At 41.7% G+C, this 18,210-nt stretch overlaps 1 protein-coding gene across 7 annotated transcripts in view; it reads left to right on the top strand.

Moving 5' to 3' along the window:
- Nucleotides 1–454: 454 nt before the first annotated feature.
- Nucleotides 455–18,210, top strand: part of dock4b (dedicator of cytokinesis 4b) — a 117,923-nt gene continuing 100,167 nt past the window's right edge. For 4 of the 7 annotated variants that reach the window (XM_038738739.1, XM_038738742.1, XM_038738741.1 and 1 more), the window contains exon 1: nt 455–1,573. In XM_038738739.1, the coding sequence (XP_038594667.1) occupies nt 1,537–1,573 (37 nt within the window). In that variant the 5' untranslated portion in view covers nt 455–1,536. The remainder of the gene's footprint in view (nt 1,574–18,210) is intronic. The other 3 variants (XM_038738738.1, XM_038738740.1, XM_038738743.1) reach the window with 3 other exon arrangements.

The raw sequence follows: 18,210 nt of genomic DNA, 5'->3' as shown, positions 1-18,210 counted from the left end.
CTCCACTGTCACAAAGTCATGCTCTACTACACTATAACCCTAAAATCATGGGTCTATGTGAGTCCATGTTTATTTATTTCTCATTAACTGCTTACAGGAAGGCCAAAAACAAAGTAATAGTGTAATGGCTGTAAAGATGCTGTGCTTTGACGTCATTGGGTTCTACTACAAATCCCAGAATGCGTTTCTCTCGTTTCTCGCTGCGCTGGCGATGCATTCAAGGACTCCTCGGGACTTCCTACATCCGATATCGTAAATCTCAGCTGCCACTTGTAAACTGATTTAAATCACAAGTAAAGTGGTTTGTGGTATAAAATGATTGCAAACCCTGGACATCTTGGTGAATCATCTATATGTTTATTAATGAAACAACGTTACACAGTGCAATGAAAGAATGAAGAGGACGTTAAAGTAAATTTTAACCATTTTATAATTTGTTTTAATAACCTTTCACATTTTCACCCTGTGTTTGGTGTTTTGGTCACATCAATGTGACAACAACAATGTGTTTTGTTAATAGGCTAGGCTTCATGTCTATCTCATTTACATTTAAAAAAAAAAACATTCTTGAGGTAGGCTATAGGCTAACTTGCAAAGACTAGTCTGCCAGAAATATATTAAAATAGGATGGGAAACTAGCTAGCATGTTTAAACTGGAAAATGCATGGGGTTTTTTGGTAGTCTAGTAAGTTAATGTTAGTCCTGCTGTAACATATTTTGAGGAAGGAAAATAGCCAGTGGCATGTTTTCTTTAAATTTACAGCTTACTGTAAATAAGCTAATGCTAGTGGTAACATTACTAGCCTTTTATGCTATTAGCGCTTTAGCCTTTAACTTAGCTGGTGACAGCAATGCACTGTGTCGTAGCCTATTTCTTGTTTCAGATGTTTTTATTAAGAAGTTATTTCATGTCACTAACATAGAACAATGTCACATACTGCCATGGTTATTGCTTGACCTGTGCAAAGGCTAACTTTAGAGTTAAATGTGTGCTGGTAGAGTGGCAAAGCATTAGCACCAATTAAAACTATTAAGAGGTGAATTCAAATGTAGTGTAGAAAAGCTATTGATACAAAAATGTCAGCCCAATATTCTCAAGATTAACACTTTCACAGATCAACTTATAAGTGCTTTTATATTAAGACTACTGATGAGTATTACAGGTGACATTAACAACAAAAATATAATTTTAAAACACCAGATACATGTACAGCTTCCTTGCTCTCCGCCCTCTCATGTCAGGAAGTTGAGGTGACAATCTAATTTCACTGGGCTTGCAAGTGCGTCAAACCTCGCAAGTGTCACATTTCCAACAGCACTAGAAGGCAGCACGTCCCTGTACCACTACGAGCAGCAGCAGCAGCAGCGGCGGCGGCGGCGGCGGCGGTATCAGCAGAGCTTTCTCTCTCTGTAACCTAAACAATGACTCCTACTACAAACCGGAGGAAAGCACGCCAGTAGAATGCGTTACACAGCACCAAAACCCTGCATTTCGCTGCTATTCCGACCACACACATCAATGTGCCAAAAGTAAACATGTGGATACCTACAGAGCAGGAAAAATACGGCGTCGGTAAGTTTATTGCCTTTATGTTTTTAAAACTGCTGTCCTCTGCGTTCACTCACATTCAGTTGTAGGGCATGTGTGAATATGTGGATAGGTTTGTAGAGGTGAGCTGGCTCTACGAATGATGACTTTCAACACTACGAATTGTTATAGTGAGTGATTTATTTTTTCTATGTAAGGTAGCATCAGCTCTCTTTCAAACAGCCCATAGCAAGAGGTTGGTTTTCATCTGACTGCCACATTGCAAAGCATAGGGTTGTCGCTCTGACCCCCCATGGTTTGCCAAATGAACAGCCACATTTTGATTTCCCCCCCCTAGTCGTGCTTTGCCCTATTTCCCCTTGCCATTGTCCGGTTATAAACTAGTGGGCTATCTTGACTCAGAGGTGTTTTGTATTTTCTCCTGTTGTATTTTGTCTGTTTTGAATGGTAAGGAAATCATCTGCTCACCAGACACTCTTGTGTGGGCTATTTAGCTCAACCTCTGCCAATTCTTCGAAAGACACACACATAGGGGTGAAAACAAAGAAGATACATTTTCTTTAATTTTGATGGGTCTGGGAGTGAGATCGCTGAACCCTGAGAGGTCTGTGAGAAATGTGTGCATCCTTCAGTGCATTGTTCCAGGCTGTGGTTCAAACACTGAAGTGAGACAAACAAGCGACAACATCGCGACCAATGCCAAACGGGGGGGGGGTAAATCCCACACAGACTTTGTCCTGTTGGTGTGGTAGGAATTTCTTCTTTGCCTGTCTTTACCCACAAAAAACAAGCTCATTGAGACGGGGCCGCTGAGAGGCGGCTTAATTGTCTCATAATTATATCCCCCAGAGATATTGGTCTGCTCTGGTCCCTTCATGATCCCTCAGCCTCCCTGAAAACGAGCCAATAATCATTTGTAAATCTTTGCAAGGATGCCACGAAAATGTGGCCAGTATAAACCTCTTAAAACTGTAACTGTGATATGATAAGAGGTTACATGTATTCCCTTCTTGTGCTTTCTTTCTTGTATGTAACCTATCTGGTTGCACAACCTCCCATGCAGTTTTAGATGCTGCTTAGTGTCCCAAAATGTGTGCCACCTTGCCACCATGACCTGAAATCAGTGAAGCACAGTGAACCAGAAACTAGCCTTTGGCCTCTCTCTGCCACTTGACTGCTTTGCTAAATTTTCCCCTGGTAAAGACTTGTTTCACCTCTCTGTCCATATTAAGTGCCAAAGACCTGACCTTAGTCACTGTGCAGTTATATTATAATTAATCCTGTGCAGGGCAGAGTCCTGCAGCCCTCAAAGAGAGCATTCATATTTTTCATATTTCAATAGGGCAGGATACAGTAGATTTATTCCATTTAGCTTCTTAAACCGATTCCCTTCTGTCACTAGGCTGGATAAAAAGAAGACATTTAATTTTGTCTTATTGTCCCCAAACTGCTACAAGAGGCCATGTTAATTGGATTAAGGCTCTTTATCCCATTTTTCCCCCTTAACAACAGCAATAAAACTTTGATTTATTTTTTTTAGACATGTTTTTGCAGTGTTGCACTTTTTTTGTGGCTGGGTCCTTTTGAGGAAGGAACTGGAATGTTTTCCTGTTGTGAAATTCAGGTTACATGATAGCCTACGCAAGCACACAAAGGTGGGGTGAGAAGCTGTTTGGTGGCTCGGGTTAGTTTTAGTTAAAATGAAACTTTGCTTTTGGTATTAGAGAGTCTAGTGAGGACTGGGTTATGCTAGAAAAAAAGTTCTAGTTTGTATGACATGTTTATTTGACCACATTGTACAGCAAAATATTTTATAACCCTTCCAAACCGCCACACTCGAAGTTGGGGTGAAAAGCCATCTATCACATGCGATGGTCAAGGGGTGGGCAAAAATGGCCCTATAATAATATCACAATAGTTCAGGGTATTTCTGCGATAATGATATTCTTGACGGTATGACAATATGCTGAAAAATATTTTTGGTCTAAAACTTACAATCACTCACTATCCGTCACGGGATATTTGCTGGGGAAATAAGTTTATTGTATTGCCCCCTTTTGTTGTTATTGTCTTCTTGCACTTCTTACATATTGCTATGGTTTGTTGTACATGTGATTTTTTTTATAACCACACCACTTCCACACTCCTGAAGTCACTTCCCTTTTTGGAAATAACTCTTCACCGTTGAGCCGGTAGCAAGGTCACTTTCACTTTAAGTCGTGCTTGTTGTTGCAGTGTGTAACGGTATTACGTCATTATAATGATATTTTGTGAACTATATGATGTGGCACACCCCTAGTCGTGACACAATAACGGGTGGGGGGTTCAAAGCTGTTTGATCTTTGATCAAGTGTCTGGCACCTTAAAGCTCACCATTAAACTTTTCTAGCAGCCCCGCATAATTAACTTAATATTCATCAGATAATCCGAATGAAATGAAAGACTTTACATTTTGAATTTGCTTTTGCCAAACAGTAATAACATTTAGCATGGTTATTGCAATGCTGGTACACAATGCTGGCAAGACAAAATATTCCATCAGCATGGTCTCCAAATTTTGCAGGAGAAAATGATAACCAAATGTTTATCCTCGTTTCAAAATAACCTCAGATGGAATCTCACCTTAAATCATTCATGCCAGGAGGAATACGCTGTTTCCTTCCCACAGGTCTCTCATAGCAAAACAATACTTAGTAGAATTAACATCATTGATTCACGTCTGTTTTTACTTTTCTGTTCAGTCCTGTTGGGTCTTTCATGAATATCCATGCTGTAGAATTGCTGTGGAATATCTAAATATTGGTGCAAGTAAGTCCCTACCTTAGCCATTTTAAATGTGATCTCCTCCAGGTGCTTTCAGCAAACATTTGATCCCCTTTTGACAGGGGGCTGGGTAACTAAAAGGCCTTGGAAATCCTTGGATCCTTGCAGGAACATTTGATCTTGGGCCAAATCGAGATGAGATCAGAAAGTCTTGCTGTCTAATTGGAAGGTTGCAGCGTTTGATGTTGATTCGCCTTACTAGTGAAGCGGGGCCCTGCGAGGGCGGGGGCCACTGCCATTGATGAAATATGAATGGACTCTTGCTGAGTAGATGTTAAGGCGCCCATTAGCCTCTAGTAGAGTGATTACTGGTTTTTAACCTGAAGCAAGAAGGTTGGGAGATTGATGAGATGATGTTAATATTTGACTCCTAAATGGACTTGGGATATGGAGACATTAGATGGAGCCAAGAGGGACAGTATCAAAGTCGTGTTATTGAACAGAAAGATGGGTTAGATTGGCAGTAAAAATGATGAGCTCAGGTAACAGAGGGTAAGAGGAGGCATGAAGTTGAGATCTGAGCTGAATCTTGGGTGACATACGTACCCAAGAATGTCTTTCCAATGCTTAATAAGTACATAATGAATAATCTTTCACAAATGACACTGAAGACAAACACATTTTGACTTATGACTGCACTACTTGTCGAGGCTGCATTGTGTCATGTTGAGTGTAGACACAAGAGTTAATGCTGTAGACGGACAGAGAGTGAAGTCTTTCTCCCCATTAAAGCCCTTTGATACAACCAATCAAGCAAGTCATTGCTCATCATAATTTAGACACATAATTAAACCATTTTAATGAGCTGGTTTGCATCTGTGTGCGCGCAAGTTGAATTCTCTGCCGATGGCTGGAGAAGCTTGATTTAGTGTGCAACCCCGTTCCATTTTTTGAGTGCCGTTGGAAAAAGCAACTAGCAGCATCAGATAAAGATAGAGTGGAGCAGCGGCCTGATTGAATGTTCCTGCTTCTGGCCTGGCTGCGATGGAGGGCCAATGTCGGGCCTGGGGGTTTCCTGCTCTCCCATGGCTGACATTGCTGGTTCCTCCCGTAGGGGATTGTCGCTATGGTTGAAGGGAGGGTGCACGAGATTGGGGGGTGGTTGAGGGTGCTGGCGCGTGTCAGGGATGGACTTATTGTCAGGGCGTCTGCCCTGCCCTGTTACCCCCAAATTCCCCCTCCTCCCTCACCTCCCACTCCACAGGGGATTAGCAGGTTGTTTTGGAGGGGGCCCTGAGGCCCATTCCACCATTATATCCATGATTCTGTAATGCAGCAAGCCCCAGGGCGATGTATGGGAGAAGGTGGGGGGAGGAGGCGTGGCGAGGTGAAACCTACCAGCTTGTAATTGCTTCCTCGTCCACTGCCTTGTCTCCATCTGCAGAGATAGCACCCCTTCTCCTCTGTGTGTGTGCGCACACACTCACACACATTTGCACACATACTTGCTTGCCCACTGCAATCATTCAGCGTGGAGGGAGACGGTAGGAGGCTCCCTTGTGAATTGAGCAGATGCAGAAAATAAAAAAGAAATAGAGAGCTAGAGAGTTAACCACCCAGTCCACTGCTATACACAAGCAATTCCCTGGTGTGTGCATCATGTTAGGGTTAAATAAATCTACATGGACATGTGACATATGACGGGCTCAGTGAGCATTTTATTCACTGCTGATTCACCCTGACAATAATAGCTATTATAGCACAAACATGGCCCGAGACGTGAGGACAGAGTTGGAGAAATGCCACTGCTGGTTCGTTTGTGTCATACAATTAAATCATGCTCTATTTACTATCAGAGGCCTCAATTATGAAAGAGAACACCCAAACAGCACAAACATTGTTTGTTTATTTAGATTCAGCGACCCAGGAAAAGGACATGATTGTGTGTCTTCTCAGTAATATTTTGTGGAAATGAAAATATTTTACCTCCTTTTTCTTTTCATATACTTTCAGCCTTTTGTCACCACACTTGCTGGGGATACCCATGTGAATCCCATTGGAGTTGGTGACACAAACAAACCAATATGTGTTATTATTGGTCCACATCCATAATAGTAGAATGTTGAGACAGGCAGCTGGGGGGAGCTTTCCTGCCTTTCCACTCCAGTGGCAGCCTAGCGTGCTTGCTGTAGGGAGCTGATGCTTCTACTCTGAAATGGCCGAGTGATTTTCAGTTTACCATAATGCATATGGTTATTATAATGACAATTATTTGACATTGGCTTGACATAAATAATTGCTTTCAAATGCTTGTCTGTCTGGTGACTGCTCAAATCCTTCTTAGAAGCTCACTTTTAGAACTGAAAGGATTAGGCTTATCGATGAATTGATAAGTCGATCAAAAAAAATTAATCTTGTATTTTCACAATTCATAAATGGTTTCAGTAATTTTCCATCAAAAAAGCAAAAAATTCACCGTTTATATCCTATATTTTCAATATGAATTAAATACTGGATTGTATAAAACAAGCCATTTGCTAAAATAGTTTTAAATCTGCAAATGCAGTGATTGCAAAATGAAATCATTTGGTGGTGAGATTGTCATCTCTCTCAAGATACTGAATGTCGTTTGTGGTTTTTGATCAAATCCTTCACTGTTATGAAATACCGCCTTTTTAGCAAGCCTGTTGTTGGTGTAGTGGCTGGTTGTGGTTCCCCTTCCTCAATATCAATCCGTGATCCCTGCATGAGAGAGGTTAATGGGATATGTCCTATTAGGAATTCAGCAGCTTAACTGATCAGTGGTGCTCCTGTAGCGGAGGCGAGGCTAGAGTGCGTATATGTTTTTGTCATCTGTGTGGGCTGGGGGAAAAATGACTGACATGCCATTTTCATAAATGAAGGGCGTCTGCCGGTGACAATCACTGTGACTGGCGGGTGACAAGAGCTGCTTATGCATCAAGAGACATTTTTTGTACTCAGTTGCGGCACAAAAATGATTTCCTGCGCTGGCCCAGCATCAGTTATCTGTGTGCTGTGCTTGTAATCAAGGCTTGCATATATTGACCATAAAGGAAGTGTGCATTGATTTGTGCGAGCGTTTGTGTGGTTGACCCAGCGCATCATAAAGACCTCAAGGCTTCTGTTTTCCCGTTAACCTTGTGTTAGTAATAGCTATGCTCAAGTTACTGAAACCAGTATGCTTAATTCATTATTAACGTGCTAATAAAAAGGGATAGGTACGGTCTGTTCAGGATAAATCTAATATCGTTAATGTATTATTGATGGATAATAAAGTGTCAAGGCTTGCTTAAAGGACATATGCATAATTTAAGAATGTGAAGCACTAATGGTCGAAGTTGTCTCTGTCGTCAATTACCCTGGTAATTCTTGAATTTAGAATTGGCCTCTAACACTCATTCACACAGTCACAGTGGGGGATGTGTAACCAGAGGAGACCCGTATGGCTTTGGTCCAGTTCTTTGTTTTGCTCTCCAGTGTCATCTATTTCTCTGTGGGATGATGGACCATCATCAGGCCAAATTTGCTTTGGGGCATCTTTCCCTTTGCGTCTTTATGACACTAAGGATATGGTCACACCCATGTAGATACATAGGACACCATATATGTCCACTCTGAAATACCGAAACAGCAGAGAACTATGATAATAATGGTATAATATTCACCATTATAATTCAGCAAGCTGCTAACGTGCTAATTCGCCCTAAACAAAAATTGCCCCTGTAGCTGATTGGAATGTCATTTGTATTTGTTGATAAGCTTAATCCTTGGACAAATGATGGTACTACATTAAAGGTCACAGGATCATGGCAATTCACCCAATAGTTTTTGAGATAGTTCTGTCTAGAACAAAGTCATGTAGACCAACATTCCCATTCCCAAACAGCATCATTTGAAACTATATATCTACTTAGTAGAGTGTTTTCCAAAAGATCAGATATAAGTTGCATAAATCCCCAGCTTAATGTGGATAAAATGCCACAATGGAGGACTAAAGATGGATTTGTGGACATGTCCTAAATTTCTCTGAGTGCCAAGATACTTAAAACTACGTTGTCCCTCAAAAAGTACAGCTCAACTCTGCTCGGTTCCTCTGAAAAGCATCACAGTCCAGTTCACTGAGGAGGACACTGTGAGAAGTTTATCAGCGGGGCGACGGTCAGGATTAATGTCAGTGAGCGAGAGAGAGAGCGATTGAGGAAGAGGGTGAAAGGGCCTCAGACAGAAAGCTAGTAGACGCTGTTGCTCGACCTTGACTAGGCGTTCACAACTTGCTGGCCTCATCTGTTCCCTCTCTCCTTTGTTTTATAGTGTCCTAATTAAATGGAAATGCTATTGTATATCTGTTCCTTTTGCTTTCTGTTTCCCCTCTCTGTATCCTTTTCTCTCTCCCCCGCACTGTCCCGCGCATTCCCACAGTGTGAACTGTTTCCAGAGACAGCAGGTCGCACCTTAATAACCCTTGTCTCACGTTCTGCCTCTTTCTTCTCATCCATCGCTCACTCATTGCTTTTCTGTCTGGCTTTTTTTTCTAATCCTTTCTTTCAGCAGCCCATTTTCTTCTATCGGTGCTGCAGTCTGTTCTACCTTTATCTCTCTTGCACATGTGTCTCTTTCTCTTCCCCGCCCCTTCCCTCCTCTGGATCCATACTCGCCTGTCCCAGATATCCCCAGATACTGAGTGTGTTTGCCTCTTGTGTATTCAAGGATGCAAATGTGTGGCTGCGCTTTTCCAAGTGCATCTGATGTTGCATACGTGCGTTTGTATACTTGTCTGCACGTTTGTATGTGTTCTGTGTGTGTGTGTGTTTGCAGCAGCCTCAGTGGGCTGAACGTCTGAAGATAATAAAGCTCTACAGGTGCCCCTCAGGCTTTGGAGTAGAGCTGTAGATACAGATGTTATGCATCTTTTTGTTGTGCTACATACTCCACTCCCCGTCAAATCCTATTGAACAGGTTTCCTTTAAATTGAAGCATATCATTCTAAAATGAGATTTGAAAACACTGAAAACTGTTGCTGCAAGTGCCACATTAAAATGAATTAAGTTGTTTTAGATTAAAGAAACGTTGCTGTGGACAAATCGCAAGCAGTTTAGACTCAATAGGGAAGAAATCAATAAATTACTTATTGCTATGCTTTACCCAAATGGAATACCTAGTCATTCAATTATATTGTTACTACAGGGCTGGACACACAGCAGCAGCTAGAAATATCAACTGACTGTTCGCTAAACCCCTCCCCAAACAATGATCGTCCAAACATAGCCTAGCAACTGTAAAGAGCTTGCAGGCAGCCAGCCCAGCCTACATGAAGTGCCTTCTTTATTTCCATGTCTTCTACATGGATCATTAACTGGTGGATGCAGACTTTTTGCCTGGGCCATGTTGTTTTAGCCTCAATATCATGTATACAGTCATCAACAGCCTATGAAGGACCCTTTGTTGTTGTTTGTTTAAAATGAGTCGTGCTTTCAGCCACCTCGTGGAGTTGGCGTTAATTAGCTGGCTAGCTGATGCAATCAGTCAAAGTTGTTATTTCAGTCAGCAAAATCGATGCTCGCTGGATAGAAACGAAAAGCCTGCTTTAGTCCACCTCCCACGTCAGAGACCCAATGTTTCGAAAATAACAACAACAAAAAAAATCGTTTCCACTGTATACTGTGTGCGATGCACGAACAGCAAGCTTGACAGGCGTAGCAACAGTACACCTGGCAGGGCTTAGCGAATGGTCAATTGATAGATGCAGAAAAATCCTTCTACCGTACATTTTTTCAGGATCTATCTGTCATACGTCCATTTCTGTGAAGTGAACACAGCAGGCAGACAGATGGGATGTTCACGTTTACCTGGGTTTGGTTTCTGTCCCGTTGTGTCTGTCCTCTTTATGGCATTGGTACCTGTTTCATCAGTGTTTTCTGAATGGGGTAGGCAGCTGTTTTCATGCCAGCTACAGTGCAGAAACGACATTTGAATGACACTGTTGATTACTTCTGTTGTTGATTACTGCCATATTCCCTTTTTGGTCCTGCTTACATTTTCTGTACACATACTTGAATCAGAGCAGGTTTTAGTGATAGTCATTTCAGAATTGAGCATGAAAAAAATGGGGACTAGAGATACTTGCACACATTCACCACAGGTATGCCATATTAGTAGTGTATATTGATTGTGGGCTCATGAGCTGTGGCAGTGACATTGATCTATTTTTACATCCCCCTCTAACTTCTCTGAGATTGAACTGTTTTGCCATCTCCATCACTCTCTCTGTCTCTAAAGATCACATTGAGAGGATCAGCTGCTGCCTGGCTGATTTCTGGGCATTAGCCTCTCCGACCTTGGCTGCTGTTAGTTGTCTCATTACCTGCACAATGTGTGTATCTCTGTGTATGTGTGTGTACACCTCTATGGCGGTTGAGTCACTGTATATACGGTCTGTACACATGATCTTTGTACCCTTTGAGGTTCATGCATGTGTGTGTGTGTGTGTGTGAGCGATCTGTTTCCTGCGCTCGCTGAGGCGTCGAGATGATAGTCTGGCTCTCCTCTGCTTGTCAACCTGCTGCATGTGAGGTGCTGGCTCTCCGCCCGTCCCCCTCACCTCTCCTCTGTCAGCTCCTCTCACTTCCTGCCCACTCACAGAATCGCCAGTTTAATGTCAGGCTGACTTTCAAAAGGGCTTTTCATTGAAGCCCACTGCTGCTCACTTTTCATCACAGCTTCTTCTTTTTTTTTTCAGTCAATTTGAATCTGAGGTGTTGAGGTGCCGATTGCAATTGATTTTTGGCACCCAAGACTGCTTAGCTGATTGAAATAGCTTTATTCTACAAGAGCTGAACAATAAAGCAATAACAATAATGATTGCGATATAATTTTTTATCAATAACAGTATAACAAATGTTCAATAAATATTCAATAAATGTTTGATTTGGGAAGTGATCCACTGTTTGGCCTCAAGTGTTGACCATAAAGAAGAGTTTAGAAGTACTACAATTAACCATCAGGTTTCTTAAATTTTCACTCAGGAGCAAAATCAGCCTTTAAACTCGAAAGAAATAACGATTTGATACTTATCGTGATAATTATCAATATCGAAAGATATGAAGGAGAAGAGATAGGATGTCTAGTATTCTGCATGTGGGGCTTTTTTATATTTAGATTCAGGGGGCAAAAGAACAGAGGAGTTACAACTTTGAAATGAGATTAACTCCCATCTCAGTGACAAAGCTCCACACCATGATTACTTCAAAACTGACTGGTTCTCCCCAGCTGAACAATTCTTATGAATTCCTAAATTAATAGTGTGGGTGTTGTAGAGTGTTATTGCCTCAGAGAGTCTGTTTAATTCATCAGGTTGACTAAACCTCCAACTGCGACCCACTTCACTTGTTACTTCTCTTTTCAACCCAGCCTGTCTTCAGGGACTGTTCCTGTTTGGAATGTTTATCCAGTTAAGAGGAAAGCCTTCAAACCACACGGAGACAGAAACAGAGTTCTTAGTTAAATACTTGTCTTGAATTAATAAGCCCCCCAAACATCTGAGCCTCTGGATCATTTGAAGTTTTGTATGTCTGAGGGGAGTAGACCAAGTGTCTTCCAGCTTCCTGCCTCTCATCATTGATTGAATGGGGCCTGTTCAGCCTTCTTCTAGCAACACCAAAGGTTGGCACTGCAGTGCATTGTAAGGTTTGCTTTGTTTGTGCTCCTTTTCTGGAAGTTGCACAGAGGATTCCTTCTGTCCTTCTGGGTATTTCTTCTGCTGCCATTTAAGATAGAACTGCAAAGAGTCGGAGTAGAAATTTCATGTGTTTATGTTCACGTTGGTAAAGGAATAGTTCGGCATTTTGGGAAATATGCTTATTCGCTTTAAATACATAGCAGGAGACTACCGATGGTTAGCTTAGCTTACAGCTAGCCTGGCTCTGTCCAATTCACAAATTAACACCCTATATCTTTTTAATCTGTATAAAATGTGTTTAACAAACATGAAAGGCTAGCTGTTTTCCAGTCTTTGTGGTAAGCAAAGCTAAGTAACTGCTGAAGTAGTTTTATATGTGGTATTGATCATCTCATCTAGTTTTAGTTAGCTATTGGCAAGAAGTTGAGTCGCCTAGGTGCTTTTCCTAAACTTGTATGTGAATGTGATATGTGGTTAAAGTTGGTTTTAGTTTTTTACTTATTTTTTTACTTCTATCATTTAGTTAACATAATTATGTCCTCTTCACTCACACAGTGCTCTGGGTAAATCGACATTATTTGATATCTTGTAAACCCTAAATGCTTAAAAAATGACCCAAGTATATCAGAAACTATTTGAACATACTTAAAGGAATAGTATGACATTTTCAGAAATACGCTTATTCACTTTCTTACGAAGAGTGAGAAGATTGATACCCTTCTCATGCCTGTCTGTTAAACATGAAGCTAAAGTTAGCAGCTGGTTAGCTTAGCTTAGCACAAAGATTGGAAGCAGGGGGAAGCAACTTTCCTGCTCTGTCAAAAGATTAAAACAAACTGCCAACCATCACCTCTAAAGCTCACTAATCTGTTCCCCCCTTTTCCCAGTCTTTGTGGCAAGCTAAGCTAACCAGCTGCTGGCTGTAGCTTCATATTTACTGCAGAGTTATTATGAGAGCGCTATCAATCTTCTCCTCTAACTCAGCTACAAAGTGAACATGACCATGAATTTCCCCTCTGGAGATCAATAAAGAATCTCTCTTATCTTCATAAGCTTATTACCCAAATTATTAAATGAGAACCTAAATCCTATTTTATTCAAAGATTTATACTGATGTTGAACCAACTCTCAGATAGCATGAAGCAAGACAGCAGTAGTCCAGGCACCAGGCTCATTCCAGGCACTTGTATCAGTTTCTTTTCCTCCCGCCAGGCGTTACCAAAAAAAGAAAACACTAAACCTCATTGGGATTGGCTTGAAGTGGCCCTGTTTGCCACAAGCCTAACCTCTCTCTAAGCATCCACCTGGTCTCTTTATTTCCCCCCTCCCACCAGGCAGAAGAACTAAAAGCGGAAAGTGGTGCTGCTAAAAGCGGTTGAAATGGATCCCCTTTGTGTGGGGGCGAGAGGGGAAACGCAAAGGAAAACCCCCACTGTGGGAGCCTTTGTACACGGAGCAAAATGTCTTGGTCTGGGCGATGACGGCGGATGGACCCCTCAGGCAGTTGGTTCAGTCAGCACAGTAGAGGAGATGACAGGGGAGAGGAGACATTTTGTTTGTATGTATGCTGGCTATGTACACAACATAAGCACAAACCGTGATCCTACGTCCCTCCCAATGCATGGTTCTCATACCTTTTTCGGAGGCCTCTGGCTATTCTTGCTAACAAGCAATTTGTGTGTGAGAGCTGGCCACAGATAAAATATACAGACGGTGGCATGGAAATAGTATAGGAGCTTGGATGCTTACATTTACTGGTCTTTATTGCAAAAGCAGATGGTTTTGTTGGTCAAGTGATAGAATATAATGAGATTGTTTCTGTTTCATTCCCAAGGGCATCAGAATCTTAAATTTAGCATCACAGCCCAACTTGAAGTATTTTCCCATAGAGTAACCTCCTCTGTTAATGGATCAATAATGGAAATCTCTTTTTGGATTATGTATCCCCCAACCTATTTATCTACAGCCTAATGACCTGTCATCCGTTCCATTTTGACCTTGATGGTCACTACAAAGCCCAGTATCATCTTTCAGTCTTTGAGGACTTTGAGCTTTTTGAAGAAAGATGCTTTCATGTTGTTTCAATAGTTTAACTTGAAAGAGTAGTGAGAGTAATAACGTTAACATCAGTGATTAATGTCTCTTGTCTTGAATTTGTGCCGTTTGCTTTGACTTTTTTAATGCTGCGCCTCGAGAGCCCGCTGGTACGCTGCTACAGCAGTGTAACCAGGCGTGTTTGTTTTCCATCCCCCCTCAAATATGAACTTAATTGGAGCAGAGAAAAGCAAAACACATTCTTCACAGCCAGGATACATGTGAGTGGTTCACATGCCGAAGCAGATGCCCGAGTTGAAGCCGAGCCGTGCATTGTCTTTCCTTCCTGTCTCTCTTTCAGTTCACCCAGACCGGCTCGGACCTTCTGCAATGCTGTGCTGACATAATGAGCATGGGGATGATAAAAATACTAATGCACAAACGGAGCATGCTGCACTGCACACGTTTATGACATATGTTTTAGCATAGCTGCTGATGCTGCTGTTGTCTCCTGAAGCAGAAAAGGAAGAACTTCTTGTGGTCTGGTTTTAAAAAGATGCAGCGGTTTCCTTTTTGAGTCGGCTTTTGATCAGTGGACAGTAGGGTTGCAACGGTACGAGATTTTCACAGTACAATAACCGTCTCAGAAAATATCATGGAATTCACGGCATCACATTATTATATAATAGTAATAATAATAATAATACATTTAATTAGACTTATATATAGAATTTAATACCATAGATAAGCACATGTACATGAAATGATAACCATCAGTTTTCATCACGCTGTATACTGTGAAAGTGGTATACTGCTCTGCAACCCTAGTGGACAGTAACCTGGATAACACATACTTTATGATTCTTCATTCAAAATCCCATTCAGATCCAGCTTTTTACATTATGATATCTACAGGTACGAGGATGCACCCAGTTTGAAATGTTATCAACACTGTGCGGCTGCATTTCCTTCAGCCTGCATGGAGTTCAAAGGTTAGTGTGGTAATGGTAGTGATTTAATGTGTGCTTGGAACCAGGCCATTGATTTGTAGGGGACTGTTTCCAGGCATCATCAGTGGTGATGCGTCACCCATAAGCTCCCCCCGGGACCCTCATCTGGACCACAGCCATAATCCTCTTTGCACAGGCTGTCCTAATGCACCAGAAACCTTACCGTCACTACCACCTAGGAATTCAGACTGGGTGGCTGGCAGTGACTCTGCTTGTTTGTTGTAGCACCAACATGCAGGCATGCTGCTAATATGTTAATATCAAATTTTGTGTGAGAACAAATAACTCGTATCAACCATTTCAGACAAACAAAATAACGTTTTGTTGATAATTTAAACATTTAAGTGTATTTACATTATCATATTGCCAGCTGCATCATGTGTCTAGCTGGGTATGGATGAAAAAAAAACCTTTGTTTTTCCCTGTTTTGATCCTCACTGTCAGAGCATCCTGTTGGGCTGTGTACAAATCCTTCCTGCTTTGCTAGGATTTGCATACCATAACCACTAACTTCATCTTAAACCATATATAAAGTAAACCTAAAAAGAATCAGTTGCTTGGTGGAGCTTGTTTGGGGTGGAGGCAAAGCCTGTGAGTAAGTTCACTTTCTTGTTGTCAGTGTTAATTCCAACCAAGTTGTTATTAAATACTACTAGTACTACTAATTGAGGTATTGAGGTTAGAGTCTTGTCTGATGTATTATGCAGTTCATTTTATTAAACATCAACTGCGGAATTGTAATCTTGCATATTATATATTTAGGTCCATTAGTGATTATTCTGTAGAACATTTTCTCAGTTGATTAATTAAAAGTTCCTACAACCCAAGGTAGTAATGTGTCAGTCCAAAACTCAAAGATATTCTGTTTTTCCAATGATAAAACAGAAAATCAGTAAATCCTCATAATTAGGAAGCTGTAACTGGGGAATGTTTGGCAATTTTGGCAGGAATAATTACTTATTTAAATTACTTGAACAATTCATTTTCTAAATAGCTGCTAATTCATTGTATTAGAAAAATATTCTTAGAAATATTATGACATGAATCATATTTATTGCGCAGCATGAATTAATGTACTTCTAATCACTGTAATCTCAGTCATCTTGACATTATCAATGTCCCATTAGTTGTCATTTTGTTAATGAAACAGCCAAAAATTACTAGATATTTTACAGAGCTCTGACAGAGTGAACCTTTTTAAAGCTGATATTTGCTGATCACAGTTTGCTAATACATTGTGCATCCCCTATACTGTAGATGTGCTTACTGTCCCAAGCTGCCAGGCTTTACCGTGTAGCCTACCAGACAAAAGGAAGTGAAGAGAATATGAAGGGAGAGAGGAATGAAAAGCAAATGAGAGGTGGATATGGGTGAGATGGAGGAGGAGATATAGTGAGGCGGAGAGAATCAGACAGACACAGAATGCGGTGGTTGATGGGCTGTCAATTGATGGTCCACATGGAGTTCCCCCTCAGAGCGGAGCTGCCAAGCCTGGCAGAACCCCGTCCCAGTGTGTCTCTATCTGCCCGTTTGTGTTTCAGGAACGCTCTCTGTTGCTCATTACAATCTTTATACTTTCTTCCCCCCGGGGAGCACCAGGCGTTGAACGGGCACACAAATGAGGCTACCTTCCTACTTTGTATAATGGTGTTCATTCGCAACTGTGGGAGGAGAAAAACAAAGATGGAATTAATCACTCTAGCCCCCCACACTCTCACATCCCTCTTCCCCCTTCAAGTTCAGAGCTCCTGCCGACTTTTTTAACTGTTTTATTTAATTACAGACAGCATTAGGGTGCACACAACTGCCGTTGACCTAAATCAGGAAACTGGGGCGTTTTTTTTCTCCTCGCCCCTCCAACTTCTTACTTCACTCTAGTGATTTTGTCATGAGCAAATTAGCTGAGCCCGGCCATTACTGTGACATTCACTTTCTGCATCTGTTTTTCAGCCGGCCTCTGTCTTGCAGCTGGATCTGAATTAGCCTAGTTAGCCTAGCCACAGCTCCTTCTGTGTAGGGCAATTGGGAATCTCATCCATTTGGGGGTCCCTGACCGGACGAGAGCCATTACAAAACAAATTGGAGAGCTGCCTCTTTGTTCACGCTGATGGCGAGGCAGTAATGGACAAGATTAAAGCAAAGTGTGAAGCAGCTCCTCGAGCTAAAGCTAAATTCAAAGCAGGCACTAGGGATTTTCTTGTGTGACAGTTGAGTATCGGTTAATTATTTTTATGTGAGATGGCTTGAGTGGCTACTCCTCAACTCTCCCTCTGTGTCTCTCGTTCAGTGTAGCTCTTGGCTGTGTGATTTCCTACGTGGTTTGCTTTTACAAACGCAGCTCAGAGTTTGATTCCTGGAAGAAAGCTCTCCAAAACCATGGTGGTTCTCTCTCTCTTTTTTCCCTCATCTCTCCATCTCTCTGGGCCCAATGTTCTCCGACCCCAGGAGTAATCCTCCTTGATCCACCAATGGCATGCAGCTCACAGGAAAATAGCCCCCGACGACAGCTGAACCCCTTAGCCCCGCAGGAATGTTTGACCACGTGCACACACACACACACACACACGCCATACAGGCCATACAGGCCATACATTCAACCACAGTGCAGAGCAGAACAGAGCACTTCATTCTAAAGATGGCTGTTTTGGAATCAGTTGCAACCAGCCGTCCGCCCTTGTTTACATTAGCAGTTTTGCTCTCGTTTTATGTTGATTCCGGTTGAACATGAAAGCAGATTTGGGGAACGCGTCCCTTCTTAGCTTTTTTTTCATGAGGCCTACATTTCCTGACAGCAAGCGTTATGTAAGGTGACCGAAGCACGTAGAAGGAAGGAAACCCATTTCCTACAGAAAGCCATTAGACATTGTAACACAACTGATTTCCCTGATAGAGCTTTTGTGAAGGTACACCACACACTAGTTTGTATGTCAGAGAGTAGTGTTCAGTTTGACACCTCTTTGAGTAGGTTTTGTAGTTTTTTTTTCGAAACACCTTTATCTAAACCTCCTTAAGTGATCTGCCCCATTACTTGCCCATATTTTGGTGTGTGTGACATCCATTATTGATCTGTGTAAGTTATAGCAGATGTCAGGAGGACTGGCATGCTAACAAGCCAAGGAATTCAGCCCTCGTTTTTCAGTTTTCAGTGTGTGTGGCTG

Source organism: Micropterus salmoides, unplaced genomic scaffold (assembly GCF_014851395.1).
Source record: "Micropterus salmoides isolate LMB-PRFRI ecotype aquatic unplaced genomic scaffold, ASM1485139v1 Ms_hic_scaffold_23, whole genome shotgun sequence".
NCBI lineage: Eukaryota > Metazoa > Chordata > Actinopteri > Centrarchiformes > Centrarchidae > Micropterus > Micropterus salmoides.
This window is presented reverse-complemented; position numbering and strand designations above follow the sequence as displayed.